The 18,119-nt window shown below is 35.1% G+C and overlaps 3 protein-coding genes across 3 annotated transcripts in view; 1 reads left to right on the top strand and 2 right to left on the bottom strand.

The window, feature by feature from the left end:
- Window positions 1-18,119, bottom strand: part of LOC110625233 (disease resistance protein RPV1) — a 56,600-nt gene that overhangs the window by 28,241 nt on the left and 10,240 nt on the right. The gene's annotated exons all lie outside the window — the stretch shown is intronic.
- Window positions 11,784-14,019, top strand: LOC110625237 (pentatricopeptide repeat-containing protein At1g33350). The gene has a single exon (XM_021770841.2). It carries the CDS (start codon window positions 11,788-11,790, stop codon window positions 13,396-13,398), a length of 1,611 nt encoding a protein of 536 aa, XP_021626533.1. The 5' UTR covers window positions 11,784-11,787; the 3' UTR covers window positions 13,399-14,019.
- LOC110625241 (22.0 kDa class IV heat shock protein) lies at window positions 14,235-15,289 on the bottom strand. The gene has a single exon (XM_021770845.2). The coding sequence runs from the start codon at window positions 15,026-15,028 to the stop codon at window positions 14,435-14,437; it is 594 nt and encodes a 197-aa protein (XP_021626537.1). The 5' UTR covers window positions 15,029-15,289; the 3' UTR covers window positions 14,235-14,434.

Genomic DNA, 18,119 nt, shown 5'->3' with positions numbered 1-18,119 from the left:
AATTTGTAACAAAATGTTTGACATGTCAACGGGTAAAAGCAGAACATCAGGTTCCATCAGGGTTGTTGCAGCCTATCGCTATACCAGAATGGAAATGGGATAGAATTACCATGGATTTTGTAACAGGATTGCCTCTCACACCAAGGAAGAAAGATGCCATTTGGGTAATAGTTGACAAGTTAACTAAATCAGCGCATTTCTTGCCAATCAGAATGGATTATACATTAGAAAAGTATGTAGAATTATACATTAATGAAATTGTGAGACTGCATGGTGTTCCTATCTCTATCATATCAGACAGAGATCCAAGATTCACATCCAGATTTTGGGAAAAACTACATGAAGCTCTAGGGACAAGATTGAATTTTAGTACAGCTTTTCATCCTCAGACAGATGGCCAGTCAGAGAGAGTAATTCAAGTTTTGGAAGATATGCTCAGAAGTTGTGTAATTGAATTTGAAGGAAGCTGGGAAAGATATCTCCCACTAGTAGAATTTGCTTACAACAATAGTTATCAGGCTAGTATTAAAATGGCTCCCTATGAAGCATTGTATGGCAGAAAATGTAGAACCCCATTGTGCTGGACAGAACTCAGTGAAGCTAAACTTGTAGGTCCAGAGTTGATAAGACAGACTGAGGAGAAAGTGAAGATTATCAAAGAAAGATTGAAAGCTGCAACAGATAGGCAAAAATCATATGCAGATTTGAAAAGAAAAGATATAGAATTTGCTATTGGGGATAAAGTGTTTTTGAAAGTTTCTCCATGGAAGAAAGTGCTAAGATTTGGCAAGAAAGGTAAGCTAAGCCCTCGGTTTATTGGTCCATATGATGTAATTGAGCGTGTGGGTCCAGTAGCCTACAGGCTAGCTTTACCTCCAGAGTTAGACAGAATACATAATGTCTTCCATGTATCCATGCTAAGAAGATACAGATCTGACCCATCACATGTCATTCCAGTTGAAACCATTGATGTACAGTCTGACCTGACTTATGAAGAAGAACCAGTGAAAATTTTAGCAAGGGAAATAAAAGAGTTAAGGAATAAGAAGATTCCCTTAGTGAAAGTGTTGTGGAGAAATCACAAGGCAGAAGAAGCTACATGGGAGAGTGAAGAGGTGATGAAGCAACAATATCCACAGCTATTCAAAGCAGGTAAAATTTCGAGGACGAAATTTCCTAAGAGGGGAAGAGTTGTAACATCCTCAAACCCATAGCTAGAGCAGTGACATCATTAGGTATGAGTTAGGCTATTTCACTACTAGAGTAAGTGGCATTAGGGGAGGTGCTAGCTTAACTCTAAACTGCTAATAACTGAATCATAGAAAACTCAAATAAAGAAACGGATATATCTAGAAATAAAGCAGACAGTGTGATTAGCGAGTCGGGAATGAGTCACGTTCGGGAGGTGCTTAGGGTTTCCCGACGTGCTTGCTTGAGGTGCTTGTTTAAGTCTGTTATGCTAGCTTAAGTGAAAAGGACTTCTAAATGCTAAAAGCATATTTTAGTAGGTCAATCTATGATTATGGAAAGTTTAAAAACTAAATTGAAACATGGTAAAGAGTTTAGTGGGTTAAAGTATAAATATGGAAAGTTAAAACATAAAAGTCAAATTTTACTTTCCATGTGTCACCTAGCTAATGGATGAAGAAATGACCAAGCAAATTAAAAGGTGGGTTGTCTTCTTCCTTCATCCACATTGCCGTAGGTCATCCATGTTCAAAGAAGAAGAAATTTTGCTTTTCTTTCTCCCACCAAAACCAAGCCAAAACCTCACCAAATCAATTTCTTCCTTCAACCAAAATTCATCCTAAGACCTAGATCTAAAGGAAGAGCCATATATTGAAGGGATTGAAGAAGAAAAGTTTAGGGTTCCATATACACCAAGCTTGAAAATCAAAGGTAAGCTTAGAAATGTGTAGGAAATAACATCTTCTCATTTCTTTATGCATGGATTTGAATTATAAAGCTTTAATTTATAGTTTATTCAATCCTTTCCTAAGACATAAATTGACCTAGGTGAAGGAACATCAAAGGGAAAGGAGATAGCTAGAGATTAGAAGAGGAAAAGAAAGGAGAAATTCAAGAAAGGTTTGGTGTTTGTATGATTTCCTGTTTTCTTTTGATTTTTGCCATGAACAAGTGAGATTAGAGGTTGATTTTACTTGCTGGAAATGTTGCTTTGGTTGTATAAATATGTTATATGAATGTTTAAATGATGTTTTAAAGGCTTAGAGTAAAGAAATTTAACATGAGAGCTAAAAGTGCAAATCTGGCAGAATAGGTTCTAACAGGACAGTCAGTGTTGGAAGCCTTCTAACTTATTGTGTATTTATTGAAATTAGTCATAAGATATACCAAATGAAAGCTGAGACAAAGAGCTAAAACTTTCATGAATTGACCAAATTCGAAATCTGTAGAGAAGATGATGAAAATTTTAAGTGAACCTAAACTGGACACAGAGTTAGTGCATCCGGAACAGTGTGTATTGATTATACCATAACTAACTATGTACTCAGTGGAATTGGTTAATACCAGTGCCAATTGAATTTTAAGAAGTATACCTAACACTTTGTAGGAGACACTTAAGCTTGAATATGTATGAAAATGCATGAATTTGATATGTTTTGTGATATTATAAACAAATGCCAATATTGGACTGGTTAAGATCTTATTGAGCAGCTTGTAAAGAAAAATTCATAACTTAAGCTAGAATGATCAGATTTGCATGAATTATACCTTGTTGGAAAGATAAGACATAGAGGTACATTTGTTATGAAGAAACTGAAGTCAGATTGTGACTTTAAGCTGCTTGAAAAGTTTATGCAATATATGGCAGAATGCAATTTCCTATATTGGAATGCAAAGTCAATAAAGTTTTGCACCATTTGCTATGAATTTCTCATCTTGTTGACTTTGACATATGATATATATGTACTTTGGAAATGAATTCAAATAGCTTCAAATGATATGCAATTACATTGAGTTAATGATACTTGGCCCTGGTAAACGTAATAGGAATCGAGGTTAGCTTAAGGGTATGGCATGCCATATAAACATACAGAGTTCGCAGTACTGCTACCGATACATGATTTTTATTTGAGGTTACATATCAGGTACCTCATAAGCACGGTCACAGAGCCCTGCTATCACAGTTCTGGCCTCTGAGCCTACCGTTCGGCACTCTGTGCCTACCGTTATAACTCCTTATCTACCTAGTCGATCCTACTATGTGTTTATAAGGGCTAAGATCTTAATTAAGATTGATACTTGATTTTGTGAACTTATTAGTGAGTGTTAATATGTTTGCATCTCTTATATGCACTAAGCTGTGGTAATTTGTTATAAATAGAAAATGTGCAATAACGGAAAAAGAAGATGTTTTTATTCCGATTATCTGTATACGTGAACTTGTTTGCTCTATTTCGTTATTTGTTTGTTATCACCCACTGAGCATTAGCTCAGCGTGTTGGTTTTTACCTCACGCAGGTTGTAGATAAAATAGAGGCAACAGAAGTTATCAGAGATCTACATCAGATATCAAGGCCATCATCATAGCTGGTTGTTTTGAGTCTCTGAGTCATAGTGCAGCTATATTTTGGCATGTACATATTTAATAGAATGAGTTGTAAAGGTTATGTAATCAACGAATAGTAAGATATCAAATGACAGTTGTTAGTGAATTATAAGTGTGATTTTTATATGTATTACAGGTTAAAGTGCTAATGAAACAGAGAAAACTCTGCCGAAAATTTTGGTTTAGAAATCTCACATTTATTTTAATCACTTGATAAAGGTTACATGTATTACAAAAAAAACTTGGTATTGACAGATAAGAAGAAATTGTTTAGTCGTGATATGTTTATAGAGCTACAGTTGTGACAGTCCTTGCTCTATCTATACTTTGATAGGGTAAGGGGTGTTACAGGAGGACTATGTTAAGAGAGTATAATTTACCTACTTATTTTTGGGCGGAAGCCATTAATACGGCTTGTTATGTCTCAAATAGAGTTTTAATTAGACCTCTCTTAAATAAGACTCCTTATGAGCTTTGGAATGGAAGGAAACCTAGAGTTAGTTATTTTAGAGTTTTTTGTTGTAAATGCTTCATATTAAACAACAAGGATAATTTAGGCAAGTTTGACTCCAAAACCGATGAAGGTATCTTCTTAGGATACTCTATATCTAGTAAATCATATAGAGTATTCAATAAAAGAACCTTGATAGTTGAAGAGTCAATGCATGTTGTTTTTGATGAATCTAATCCCTTTGCTCCTAGAAAGGAGATATCTTGTGATGATGATCTTGTAGGTAACCTTGATGAGTTAACCATTGAAGATCCTCAACCTCATGGAGACCAAAGTCAACCCATGGAGGATTCAATAGAGACAAAAGAAGATGAAGTTGGACTTCAAGAGCAACAAATGCAAATCACACAAAGTCAAGGAGTCCAACATGACTTGCCAAAGGATTGGGCCTACAAGAAGGATCATCCCAAAGATCTAATAATTGGTGATGCATCACAAGGGGTAACTACTAGATCTTCTATTAGACATGTATGTAATAACATTGCATTCATATCTCATATAGAACCTAAGTCCATAGATGAAGCTATTAGTGATGAGAGTTGGGTTCTTGCTATGCAAGAAGAACTCAACCAATTTGAAAGAAACAAGGTTTGGACCTTAGTTTCTAGACCAAAACATCACCCCACCATAGGCACCAAATGGGTGTTTAGAAATAAGCTTGATGAAGATGGCAATATCATTAGAAACAAAGCTAGGTTGGTAGCTAAAGGCTATAACCAAGAGGAGGGCATAGACTATGATGAAACTTTTGCCCCCGTTGCTAGATTAGAAGCCATTAGAATCTTGCTTGCATATGCATCATATATGAATTTTAATCTCTTTCAAATGGATGTGAAAAGTACTTTTTTGAATGGTTTTATTGAGGAGGAAGTTTATGTTGAGCAACCTCCGGGGTTTGAAAATCATGACTTTCCAAATCATGTTTTTAAATTGTCTAAAGCTTTATATGGTTTAAAACAAGCTCCAAGAGCTTGGTATGAAAGACTAAGCAATTTTATTTTGCAAAATGGTTTTTCAAAAGGCAAAGTGGATACAACACTTTTTGTTAAAAATCATGAAAATGATATCCTTGTAGTGCAAATATATGTTGATGATATCATATTTGGTGCTACTAATGTGTGTTTGTGTGAAGAGTTTTCAAAAGTTATGAAAAGTGAGTTTGAGATGAGCATGATGGGAGAACTCAAATTCTTCCTTGGGCTTCAAATCAAACAAGCTAAGGATGGCATCTTCATCAACCAAGCCAAATACACCAAGGAGCTAATCAAAAGGTTTGGAATGGAGAATAGCAAGCCTAGTAGAACTCCAATGAGCACAAACACTAAGCTTGACAAGGATGAAAAGGGTAAGCCAATTGATGAAAAGCTCTATAGAGGTATGATCGGAAGCCTTTTATATCTCACCGCATCTAGACCGGATATTATGTTTTCCGTATGTTTATGTGCACGTTTTCAATCATGTCCTAAAGAGTCTCATTTGCATGCCGTTAAACGCATTCTTAGATATTTAAGTGGTTCATTGCATTTGGGGTTATGGTATCCTAGAAGTACATCCTTCAACTTATGTTCCTACTCGGATGCCGACTTTGCCGGAAGCATTCTTGATAGGAAAAGTACCTCGGGTACTTGTCAACTTCTAGGACAATCTCTTGTCTCTTGGTGTAGTAAGAAACAAAACTCGGTTGCACTTTCAACCGCCGAAGCCGAATATGTGGCGGCGGGTCTTTGTTGTAGTCAAATCCTTTGGATTAAGCAACAATTAAGAGACTTTGAAGTGTCTCTTGATCACATTCCTATTAAATGTGATAATACAAGTGCAATCAATCTTACCAAGAACCCCATTCAACATTCTAGAACCAAGCATATTGACATTAGACATCATTTCATTCGTGATCATGTGTTAAATGGTGATGTTGTTCTTGAATTTGTGGATACAAACAATCAATTGGCTGATATTTTCACTAAACCTTTAAATGAAGAAAGATTTAACTTCATTAAAAGGGAATTGGGAATGCTAGATGGTGTTGCTTGTTGAGTGTATTTTTATTTTTATTATTTTTACTTATCTTTTGAAAGTTTTTCATTGTTTGTTATTGTTTTAATTCCTTTTTTTTTTTAAAAAAAAAAAAAAAAGGAGAGGGAAGCCCAAAAATTCCAGGTTCGGAGGCACATTCGGCCCCCTAACCTTCAATTTCAAGGGCAATATGAAAAGCGGGAATTTATTTTGTCTTTTTCTTTTTTCTCTCTTTCGGCCGCCTAACATTTTATTCGGCCGCCGAACATTCTCAAGTTTCGGCAGCCGAAGATTAAGTTCGGCCCCCTAAACCTGCCCAGTTTCGGCCGCCGAAGCTTAGTTCGGCCGCCGAAACTGCGCGTCCCTTAAAAACCCCCGCGACAGCTCATCATCTTCCTCGCGCGCCCTTTCTCTCTCCCCGACGCTCTCTCTCTCTCTCCCCCGAAGCCCTCTTCGTCTCCCTCTCCCAAATCGCTCGTTTCTGAGCCATTTTTCTCCAAAAACTTCCATTTTCCTTCTTTTCCTTCACTCAAACGCCTCAAAACACCTTCTTTTCTTCTCAAGGAACCCATTTTGCGCTTTTCTCATTTGGGTATGTGATTTTCTCTCTCTGTTTTTTTGTTTGTTTTTGGTTTATTTTCTGTTGATTTTATCTTGTTTTTTAGCTCCTAATATGACTAGGTTTGTGTTTCTGATTTTTTATGTGTTGATATGGGTATATGTAAAACTGCCTGTAATTTTTTTTTTTCTATTGCTGTCTTTATATCTACATTGATAGCTGGGTTGTTGATATCTTTATGAAAACTGCCTGTTATATTTTTTTTTACTTGTTGCTCTTTGTTAGCTGGGTTATTTGTTGCCATGAGTATATGTAACTCTGCCGGCTAATTTTCTGTTGCTCTGTATATGCTGTTAGATGAATTATTTTACTGTTAGCTGGGTATAAATATGTTGTTAGCTGGATTATTTTACTGTTAGCTGGGTTCATATATAAAAACTGTTAATATTTTTAGTTCTGAATATGGATGTGGTGCAATAACAGTTATATGACTAGTTTGTGTTACTGTGGTTTATGGATTGAGTTTTGTGATAATGAATTGCTTATGGGTTGGTATTTTATTTTCTGTTTGTTTCTTTCATTGCCTCTTTAGCTGCTGTGTTTTAGAATGGGTAGAAAATCCACAGCCCGTAGGCACCCTTATTTTAGAGGTCAGTCGAGTTGACAGTCTGAGCCTCCTAGGTCCCCCTCTCCAGACCCTCCTGCCTCTCCACCATTTGAGTTTCCTGTAGTTAGAGAAAATGATCCTGCTTTTCAGCCTTTTTCTCTCAGGTTTGTTCATCCTGGGAGAACAGTTCATCGTAACAGTGTTCAGCTTTTTCGCTCTCAGGGATTCCTACAGCCCTTTAGAGTTCAGGGTTGGGAGCATCTTCTTATCACTCCCTCAGACACCCATCCTAGGATTGTTAGGGAGTTTTATGCTAACTTGCACACCTTCACCCGTCACACTCCCCCCCACCTGGTCAGTTTTGTCAATGGTCAGAGAGTCTTCCTCACTCCTGACATTATTGCTCGGCACCTGGGTATCGCTAACTCTGGTACTGTTGTCTCCACTACACATAAGTGGATCACTGGTGAGGTCTCTTCTCTTCACCAGACTAGGATTATTTCAGGAGACACAGACTGTGAGGTGCCTTCTAGGCTTATGGCCTGTGACCTCCACACTCTCCCTAAAGTTGTTCATCATATAGTCACCTATGAGATTCTTCCTCGAGCAGGTCATAGGACTGCTCTAACCTACACTGACATGTTTGTTGTGTCTGGTCTGCTAGAGGGTCGAGCTCTTAATCTTCCCCATATTATGATTCACACCATAGCAGACTCCCTTAGGTTGAGTCGAGGCTGTCTCCCATTTGGTCGTCATCTTACTCTTCTTCTCCGAGCTCTAGGGGTTGACCCTGGTACCGAGTCTGCCTTACCCCTGTCTAGTGAGTACACCCCCTATACTGAGGCCACCCTTCTTCACATGGGTCTGACTAGGAGAGGCAATGAATTTTATAATTCTAGGAGAGATTTTGCAGCCCGCAGAGCAGCACGAGCAGCAGCTCAGGCACATGCTGGTTCTGATGGGGAGTCAGATGATGCTTCTCCTGCTGATCTTGAGACAGAGCAGGCTCCCAGAGGCGATGCTAGTACCGGGCGGTCCACCGAGCAGGGTACTTCTTCTCGGACTGCATCTGATCTGTATGATGCCATGGGTCGTCTGGAGCTGCAGGTTGCTCAGATGTCTGATCGCCAGGCTGAGATGGATGATCGCCAGGCTAGTATGGATGATCGCCAGGCTCGTATGGATGATCGCCAGACTCAGATGGAGCAGCAGTTAGCACGACTTACAGACCAGCAGCAGACCATGATCGAGCAGCAGAGACAGATTTTGCACTTCCTTCAGCAGTCATCTGGATTGCCACCTCCTCAGCCTTCTCTGTGATTTTGTTTATATAGATGCTCTTGTTTTCTCCTCTTTTGGTGTTGTGATATTTTTTTTTGTTTTTGATGATGTCAAAAGGGGGAGAATGGTATATTGGTATCTTATTTATATATATTTTGATGTTTTGGTTATTGGATATATATTTTGATGTTCTGATTATTGGCTATATTAGTTTAACTCTTTTGGATTTATGGATGTTGACTCATAATTATTGTGTATGACTTAGCCTCTCATGAGATGCATTTTTTGTTGAGACTCATTCATTCATATAGGATCCATTGCATCTCATTGCATTGAGTCAAAACCTCCCTTTTGTGCCTCCTCACATTTTAAATATGGCATAAAGTATTTTTGACAGGGGGAGCACATTAAGGGGGAGTAATTTTTTAAAAATTCACACACTACACTTATGATTATTATCTTATTGTTTACCAATTGTTTGTCATCATCAAAAAGGGGGAGATTGTTGAACCTAGGTGTTCTAATCCTTGTTTTGATGATTAATAAACAATTGGTGTCTTACTAATTATCTTCAAAGGTGTTTGTGTTGAGCTTGTAGGTTTCTTACTATCAAGAATGAAATTGCTTCAATCTCAAAAGAGAAAAGTGCCTAATTTGGAAGCATGCCACAAGGAAGGGAAAAGAAAGTATCTTCTATTTATGCCTTGTTAAATTTCATGAATTGTGAATTTCAATTAATTGATTGTGATGGCTCAAGGTTTCATTCGTTTCTAAAAGTTTTTTTAGATATGGCCAAAAATTTTAAGTAACAGACTTTCAGGGACTAAAATGAAATTTTTCAAAAGAAGCGATTTTGAAATTATTTTTTATCAAAATCAAAGATCTAAAAATATGGGTTACAAAAATTCAAACGGATTGAAAAAAAGGAATTTTACAGCCTAAGTTATGATTTTTCAAAGATTTAAGGAATTAATTTTGTGCCCCCTAAACTATTCTTTCGGCTTCCGAAAATGAGGGACAGAAACGAAAGTGCCATACTTTCGGCCGCCGAACAATGACTTTCGGCCGCCGAAAGTGGGGATTTCAGTATACCCCCGAAGGCAAAGGTTCGGCTTCCGAAAGAGAGGGACAGAGACGAAAGTCCCACACTTTCGGCCGCCGAACATTGGCTTTCGGCCGCCGAACATTGGCTTTCGGCCGCCGAAGGTGAGTTGCTCCAGAAGCTGAATGTTTGGCTTCCGAAAGTGAAGGGCAGAGACGAAAGTCTCACACTTTTGGCCGCCGAACATTGACCTTCGGCCGCCGAAAGTCTGCTTTTAAGTCTGCCTCCGAAGCTTAAAGTTCGGCTTCCGAAAGAGAGGGACAGAGACGAAAGTCCCACAAGTTCGGCCGCCGAACTCTGACTTTAGGCCGCCGAAAGTCCATGTTTTAAGTGTGTTTTTCTTCACGTGAAATGGTTCGGCCGCCGAACTCTAAGCTTAGGCCGCCGAACCTGAATTTTTCTGAAACGGTGTAACGGTTATTTCTGCAAATAAACGGCTCTATTTGCATTTAATGCACCCCCAACGACCATATTTATGATAGAACTATAAATACAACATGTTTTGAATGTGAAGGGGTTACAACAACCATCTAAGCAAAACATTTATTGAGATTACAGCTTTTTTTCATTCTCTCTCTCTCAAAACCTTGAGCCAAAGCATTGATTACTTGAAAGCTAGTTTTGAGTTGTAATTGGTTGGCTTTACTGAGTGAGTAAAGGTTGTTGAGAGACTCTGTTGTTGTGAGTGTGTTATTGAGCAAAGGATTGCTCTTGAGTGAAAAGGAGATTTGTAGAGAGCAAAGACTTGCTCTAAGATTGTAAGGGTTTTAATCTTCACCCAAAGAAGATTTGATAGTGGAGTTGAACTCTCAAGTGGACCTTGAGGAGAGGACGTAGACTTGGGATAGCTGAACCTCTATAAATCATTGTGTTGATTTTTCTCTTCCCTATTCTCTTTTAATTTCTTATCTTTGTCTTTAAATTTTTTATAAACCCAATTCACCCCCCCTCTTGGGTTGCCTCAAGGGACAACAAAAATATATTAAGATATTAAATAATCAAATATAATATAATTTTATTATTACAATTTTCAAACTCTTAAAAATAAAAAAATAAAAAAAAACTCTTTATAGAACTTTCAAAAACTTTATTACAATATTTCTATAAGAAATAAACTCCAACTTAATCATATTTTTTTATATTGTAAATTTATTTAGTTTTCTTTATTTTTTATAGTAAAATTATGCAGTCTTATCTAAAATTATATAATATCTAAAATTACATAATTTAATTAAATAATATTTTTTAAAATAGTTAAAATTATTTTAATTTATTTATAATTTTATCAAATTATATTTTATTAATTTATATAAAATCAATAATAATAAATACATATATATATGTGATTTTAATAATTTATATTTTATTAATATAGAGATAATATATAATATAATACATTCAAATAAAAAAATATGATTAATTAATTAAATTTATTAAATTATATTTTTATAAATTTTTAATAATTAATTAGTGACTAAAACACATAATAATTATATATATAATTATTAATAACAATTATAAATATATATACATACATATATTGATTTATATATAATTATTTTAATAATTTATATTTTATTAATATAATTTTATTAATATTGAGTAGTTTATATACATAAAATAATTTTTAATTAATTAATAAATTTAATTAAATTATACAATTATAAATATTTAATATATTAAAAATTTTAATAATTTATATTATTATTATTATTATATATAGATAATAATAACAATTATAAGTAAATATACAATATATATAATTATTTTAGTAATTTATATTTTAATAGCATAATTCTATATATTATATATATATATAATTTATTTAAATAAAATAAATTATAATCAATTAAATAAAGTGATAAAAAATATTTAAAGATTAAATAATATTATAATTATATATTTAATTTTATTACAATTATATGATATTTAAAATATATTATTAAAATTATATATTTAATTTCTCAATTTCCATTTCAAAAAAAAACATAATAAAAGAATAAATATAATTTATTAATATTATTAATTTACTTAAGACTTAGTAATTTTTTAACTTAACACAATTGAGAAAATAAATTTATCATTTCAATACTCTGAAACTCTCCCGCGAATAAGGAGTTTCAAACAATGCACAAGCAGAATGGAGTCCAACCATATTCTGAATCCACCAAATAAGAATCTAAATCAGTTGGTCCTAGCAATCCTTTCCAAATGCAATCATCTCAATCATCTCAAACAACTCCAATCTTTTCTCACTGTTCTCGGCCACTCGCAAACCCAATTCTACGTCTTCAAGCTCCTCCGCTTTTCTATTCTCAAAATCTCCAATCTTAGCTATGCTCGCTATGTTTTCGATCATGTCTGCTTTCCCAATATCTATCTCTACACTGCCATGGTTACTGCTTATGCCTCCAAGCTGGATTACCTTTCTGCCTTTGAATTTTATCGCAACATGGTTCGTAGAGGACACCCTAAACCCAATCAGTTTATCTTCCCCCACGTCTTGAAATCCTATCAGACTACGCAATTGGTGCATGCCCAGATAGCTAAATGGGGTTTTGTCCAATACCCAGTTGTTCAAACTGCTCTTGTTGATTCGTATTCCAGGTCTTCATCTGATATTGGAGTTGCAAGGCAATTGTTTGATGAAATGTCTGAGAAGAATGTTGTGTCTTGGACTGCTATGATTTCTGGATATACTAGAGTTGGCCAGGTTGGAAATGCTATTTCTCTTTTTGACCAAATGCCTGAGAGAGATGTTCCGTCTTGGAATGCTGTTATTGCTGGATGTACCCAAAATGGGTTGTTTTCGGAGGCTATTTCGCTATTTAGAAAGATGATGCAACACCGTCATAACAGGCCCAATCAGGTTACAGTTGTGTGCGCTCTCTCTGCTTGTGGCCATACTGGCATGCTTCAGCTTGGAAAATCGATCCATGGATACGTGTATAGATATAGCCTTGGTTTTGATTCGTTTATGTCCAACGCCCTGGTGGATATGTATGGGAAGTGTGGAAGTTTAAAAGAGGCCAAAAGGGTTTTTGGTATGACGTCGAAGAAAAGCTTGACCACTTGGAATTCCATGATAAACTGTTTTGCTCTTCATGGACATGGCGAGAGTGCGATAGGAATATTCGAGGAGATGATACAACATGGAGAGGATGTAAGACCAGATGAGGTTACCTTTATTGGTTTGTTGAATGCTTGTACCCATGGAGGGCTTGTTGAAAAAGGACGCTATTATTTCCTAATGATGACTCAGGATTATGGGATTGAACCTCAGATTGAACATTATGGGTGCTTGATAGATATCCTTGGCCGGGCTGGAAGGTTTGAAGAGGCCTTGGAAGTTGTGGGGGGAATGAAGATTGAACCTGATGAAGTTGTTTGGGGTTCTCTGCTTAATGGATGTAAAGTACATGGTCAAATAGATTTGGCAGAATTTGCTGTTAAAAAGCTTATAGAAATTGACCCCAAAAATGGAGGCTATGGTATAATGTTAGCAAATTTATATGGCGAGTTAGGGAAGTGGGATGAGTCTCGCATGGTAAGAAAAATGTTAAAACAACATAATGCTTATAAGACTCCAGGTTGCAGTTGGATTGAGATTGATAATGAAGTTTATCAGTTCTACTCTGCTGACAAAACACATCCTAGATCCGAAGAGATATATAAGATCTTGGGAGCTTTGTTGGGCTTGAGCTTGAGGTTCTGGTATTCTCCATATATTGACTGCAGCACACAATTATAGATGAGTTTTCAAATATGGATTCTTATGCAGAAACTCAAATTCAATGCTGTGTCACTTTCCAAAGAAGAAAACACATATGAAGAGTGAAGTGCATCATTTTTTGTGGGAGTTGGTGTTTCAAAGCTTTTCTACTTCCAATTACAAAACTCCACCGTGTTTTTTGAACTGCCTGCAACTCTCAATTTCTACCAAACATGGAAGGCAAGTTTTATTTTTGACATCCATGGTAACGCGTGAATAAGAATATCGAAAGAGTGGCCAGAGGCATGGTAACTTTTGTTGGATAAGGATGCCCAGATGATATTAAAAGTCAGACACTTGAAATTAACTTCTGATAAATAGGTGAACCTGCATCCAAACATTTCAATGGATCCGATCTTTGAATCCAAGTCCAAGTAGTTTGGTCATAGGTGAGGCTGGACACACAAGTTTTGTAATTCGGGAATGGTGGTCATTTCCTATGAGGATAGGAAATGGACGAAGTTGTTCATTTTTTTGGCTGAGAAGGAAAACATTGAACCTCTCAGATTTGCAGCTTATGGAAGGCATTAAGTCTGTCATGTAAGACTTTCTTGTTAGTCTTAATTGAATTAATGTACCATTTATTTTATGATTTCATTTGTTTTATAGTATATACAGTAATTTTATCATTGATCTCAAAGTAAATATTTAGTTTGATTCATGCGATGCTTTGGTGACTAGAAATCGAATGTAAAATGTCTGCAGACGGGTAGCGTCCCTCTGGATAAAGAGAGTTATTCTCATTTATATTTGGGATGGCTGGCACCTAGACAGGTGAAAGGCTACCCTCTTAGCACCGATCAATGTTCCTCCGATGAGCAAAAGAGAGATTAGGATATTAATAAGTTGAACTCTTACATGATGGTCTGCTGGCAAGAACCTTAGATTATGAAAATTTTGCAGACATCACATTTACAACACACTGCAACATAAACAGAACAGAAATCACAAGTCCTTATTCTCACTAAAAGATTTATCTCATCAAGTCTTTCATGTATTAGCTGCTCTAAAAGATCTACAGCTCTTGTTTGGCCTCACTGTTTTTGAGCTTAGCTGGTTCAGGTTTCTCTTCACCCGCAATGCTAACAACCCTTGGACCCTTGATCTTGTCAGGAGACAACTTGGAGAAAGACAAAGTAAGTACACCATTTTCAAGCTTAGCCTTCACAGAGTCCATATCCACATTGTCTGGCAATCTGAACTGTCTCCAAAACTTGCCATAGGATCTCTCCACCCTGTGCCAGTGATCCCCTTTCTTCTCTTCCTCTTTCTTCCTCTCCCCACTCACTCTCAACACCCTATTCTCCTCCACCTCAATCTTCAGCTCCTCCTTTTTCAGCCCAGGCACATCTATCATTATAAGATGACCCTCAGGCGTTTCTTTCCAGTCTACTCTGGCTGGGGAGAGTTCCACACTGTCATCCCTTTCAATCCCAAATGGTATCTGTTCCAAGACTCTAAACGGGTCCGGGAAACGGTCTGACCAGGGATCAGTTAGAAGACTTCCAGGGCGATCAACAAATGGGAGAAGCGATGCATTGGAGGTCTCAGGGAAGCAAAGCAAGAGAGAGAAGAAGCTGAAAAGGAATGGTAGTAACATTTGCCTCATTTTCCTCTCTCTTCTCTTTTGCTGTTGCTTCTAGTATGCTTATTGCTCTCTTCTATGAAAAGGGTATCGAGGGAAACTTAGTTGCTAAGTGTTTGATAAGCAGTTCCTTGTTTTTCCTCTCTCTTTTTATGCGTAGGTTTTATTTGTCTGAGATGAGACAGCCATTGATAGTGTGTATATATATGTGTGGAGGAATATAGTGGGTAGAAAATCTGCAAGTGTTTAGAGAAGTGATGAAGCTTCCAGTTGCTTTGTGGCTAACCTCCATTCTTCCAGAGCCTTCATTTCTTCTATTAATATTTTTCTTATTGAGATTGCACTTTTCTAGATTTATGTGGAAGATCTCAATATTACTATTATTCTTAAAACTTCCTACAATCATTACATTAAAAAGAAAATTTAATTAATAAACTTAATGGTATTAAAAATAAATCCAAAACTATAAGATTATTAGTTTGAAGTGAAAAAATAATTTTATCTACCACCAGATAACAAATTTGATGTATAATTCTATATGCTTTTGTAAATAATTGTGATATTACAATAACAAGTTTTGCTGTTACTGTAGTTTCTTCTTAAAAATCATTAATATTTCTAATCAACTTTATAAAATAATGTGCAATTTATCTTTGCTGATCATGTGAATTTATAATATGCCTCGGATTTTTCTCAATTTCTTTTAAATAAAAATTTTATTCAACACTAGAGTGATGAATATTTAATTTAAATCGAAAAAATCAATCAAATTAATTTTGATTATTTTTTATTTATTTCGATTCGATTTGATTTTTAATTTAAAAAATTTTAGTTATTTTAATTCAGTTTGATTTTAATTAAAAAAATTAAAAAAATCAAATCGAATCGATTAGTAATAATATATTATTTTTAATAATATTGAGAAATTAGATTATATTAAAATTAAAATATTCTAATTAAATTTTAAAATATTAAAAATAAAGTGTAAAAATAAAAAATTTATTAAAAATTTAAACCGATCAAAATGAATCGAATCGAATTGAATCAAATTGATTCGGTTTGATTTGATTTTTAATTAAAAACAATTCGATTTAATTTTTATAAATATTTAAATTTTAATTTTTAATTTATTCAATTTAGTTCGATTTTAAATCGAACTGACCGAATTGCGAGTCTATCCAACACCATATAATTCCAAAAATAACACTTAAAAAATAAAAGTAAAAACATGATGATCTTTAACTGGTCTCACTATTTCCTATTTGAGATTTGACATAATACACCAGTAAGCTTTCGTTTTTAAGGTCAAGTGAGGAAAAAAAAAAAATCAAAACCTTTGTCTATTTTTTTTTTTTTAATTTTAGCTAAATTTTTTAATTTCATTGATTAAATATTCAAGTTTTTTACATTATTTTTCAACTTTAGCTATTAGCTTCTCAATCGATTGTTTTTCAACATTTTAAATGTTAGCCAATCATTTAATTCTTTTAAATCAATTTTAACCATTATTCTCATATTGATAAGAATAAACAAGTATACCTTTTTTCGAAAGTTATAATTAAATTTCCTTTGAGTAATATTATTTATGTTTAAATTATTAATTTTTTCCCCATTTATTTAGGACTTAAATGCAAAATGAAATATTAAGAAGATATGAATCAAAATTATTAGCAAAGGGAGAGTCTAAAAGTTAAAATAATAATACATTAGTTTATTGTTCAATAATTAAATGCTTTTCTATGTTGAAAGTTTAATAAAATCAAAAGTTTTTTGCTAAAAAATTGAAAAATAAGCAAAAATATTTGAATTAAATATTTTTATATTCACTTTTTGTGTTTGATTTATTTATTTTTATAATTATTTTTAATAGATTATTTAATTTAGTTTGTACAATTATTTTATAGAATAACTGCTATTTGCTTATTTCACGGCAGATTACGACGATTTCGAATCGTACGAAATCACAAAATAATTTGGATTAATCATTTTAGACCAAGTAAAAAGTGGGTTCAAAAGTTATTTGAGCAGTTTGGATCAGACTGTTTCAATTGGTATTAGAGCCTGCGAGGAAAGGGTTACTCGTGAGAGACGAAATGGAGCCGTCCGAGGTACTAGAGAACCACAATACTCAAGGGTTCCAAAGGTTTAGTCCTGATTAGCAATTGTATTCAATTCAGTTGCGATGAGAACGTCGCAAATTTAGCGAGACCGAGTGTAACGGTCAGCTGCCTGCTTATACAAAATTGTTCCTTGCTTATATTGTTCCACATCGACGGATTTTAATTGTATATAGTTTCGCGCTAACTTGAATTAACCATTTTGCACCAAATGAAAAATAGATCAGTTTGGCCAGACCGTTTCATATACCAAGAAATTTTTTATAACAATGTTATGTTACGAGACCCTTGCAGGTGTATACTCGTAACCAGTAGAAGCAGCAGCCACGTGTAATGCTTATGGAAGTTGAGAATTGAAGCAGTTAGTCATGTTCAGTTTCTAGTTTATTTGTTGAATATTTCTTTATGCATTATGTTAGTGTTTCCATTATATTAGGAGGGTATTTTTCAGATTATGTTATTTCCCTTATTTTAGGAAGTAGTGGCCATGATCAAGTCATGATCCTCCCTTATTCTAAGAAGTAGTGGCCATGATCAAGTCATGATCCTCCCTTATTCTAGGAAGTAGTGGCCATGATCAAGTCATGATCCTTTGATGTACCCTATAAATATTTGCATAAACATCAATGAAGAATGAACTTGGAATTTCATTCAGTCTTTGAGTACTTTACACTCAAGAGGTTTAAGGCTCCCTCTTTGAGCCGAATCGTTAATGACCCGAGCAAACAAAAAGAAATCTAACCCAAACACTCAAACACCTACCCAACCATCTACACTTAGACCCCAAACAAGATCCTTGGCCCGGGACCCTAACATTTTGGTATCAGAGCCGACTGTTATGGGGGACTCTATTCAAGACCAGCTTACTAAACTTCTCAATGTCGTCCTTTCTGAGCAGCAGGCTAATCAACTTCGCCATGATAAAGTTGAGCAGCTCCATGCTAAGATGGATGCCATGTCCCTTGATTTAAACTCAGTTAAACAGGCTCGTTCTACTT

The sequence above is a fragment of the Manihot esculenta genome, chromosome 10, assembly GCF_001659605.2.
Source record: "Manihot esculenta cultivar AM560-2 chromosome 10, M.esculenta_v8, whole genome shotgun sequence".
Lineage (NCBI taxonomy): Eukaryota > Viridiplantae > Streptophyta > Magnoliopsida > Malpighiales > Euphorbiaceae > Manihot > Manihot esculenta.
Note: the sequence above shows the minus strand (reverse complement) of the source record. Positions and strands in the feature narration are given on the sequence as shown.

Coding starts and splice junctions, on each gene's coding strand:
- LOC110625237 (XM_021770841.2), top strand. CDS start 11,788: ATGGAGTCCAACCATATTCTGAATCCACCAAATAAGAATCTAAATCAG.
- LOC110625241 (XM_021770845.2), bottom strand. CDS start 15,028: ATGAGGCAAATGTTACTACCATTCCTTTTCAGCTTCTTCTCTCTCTTG.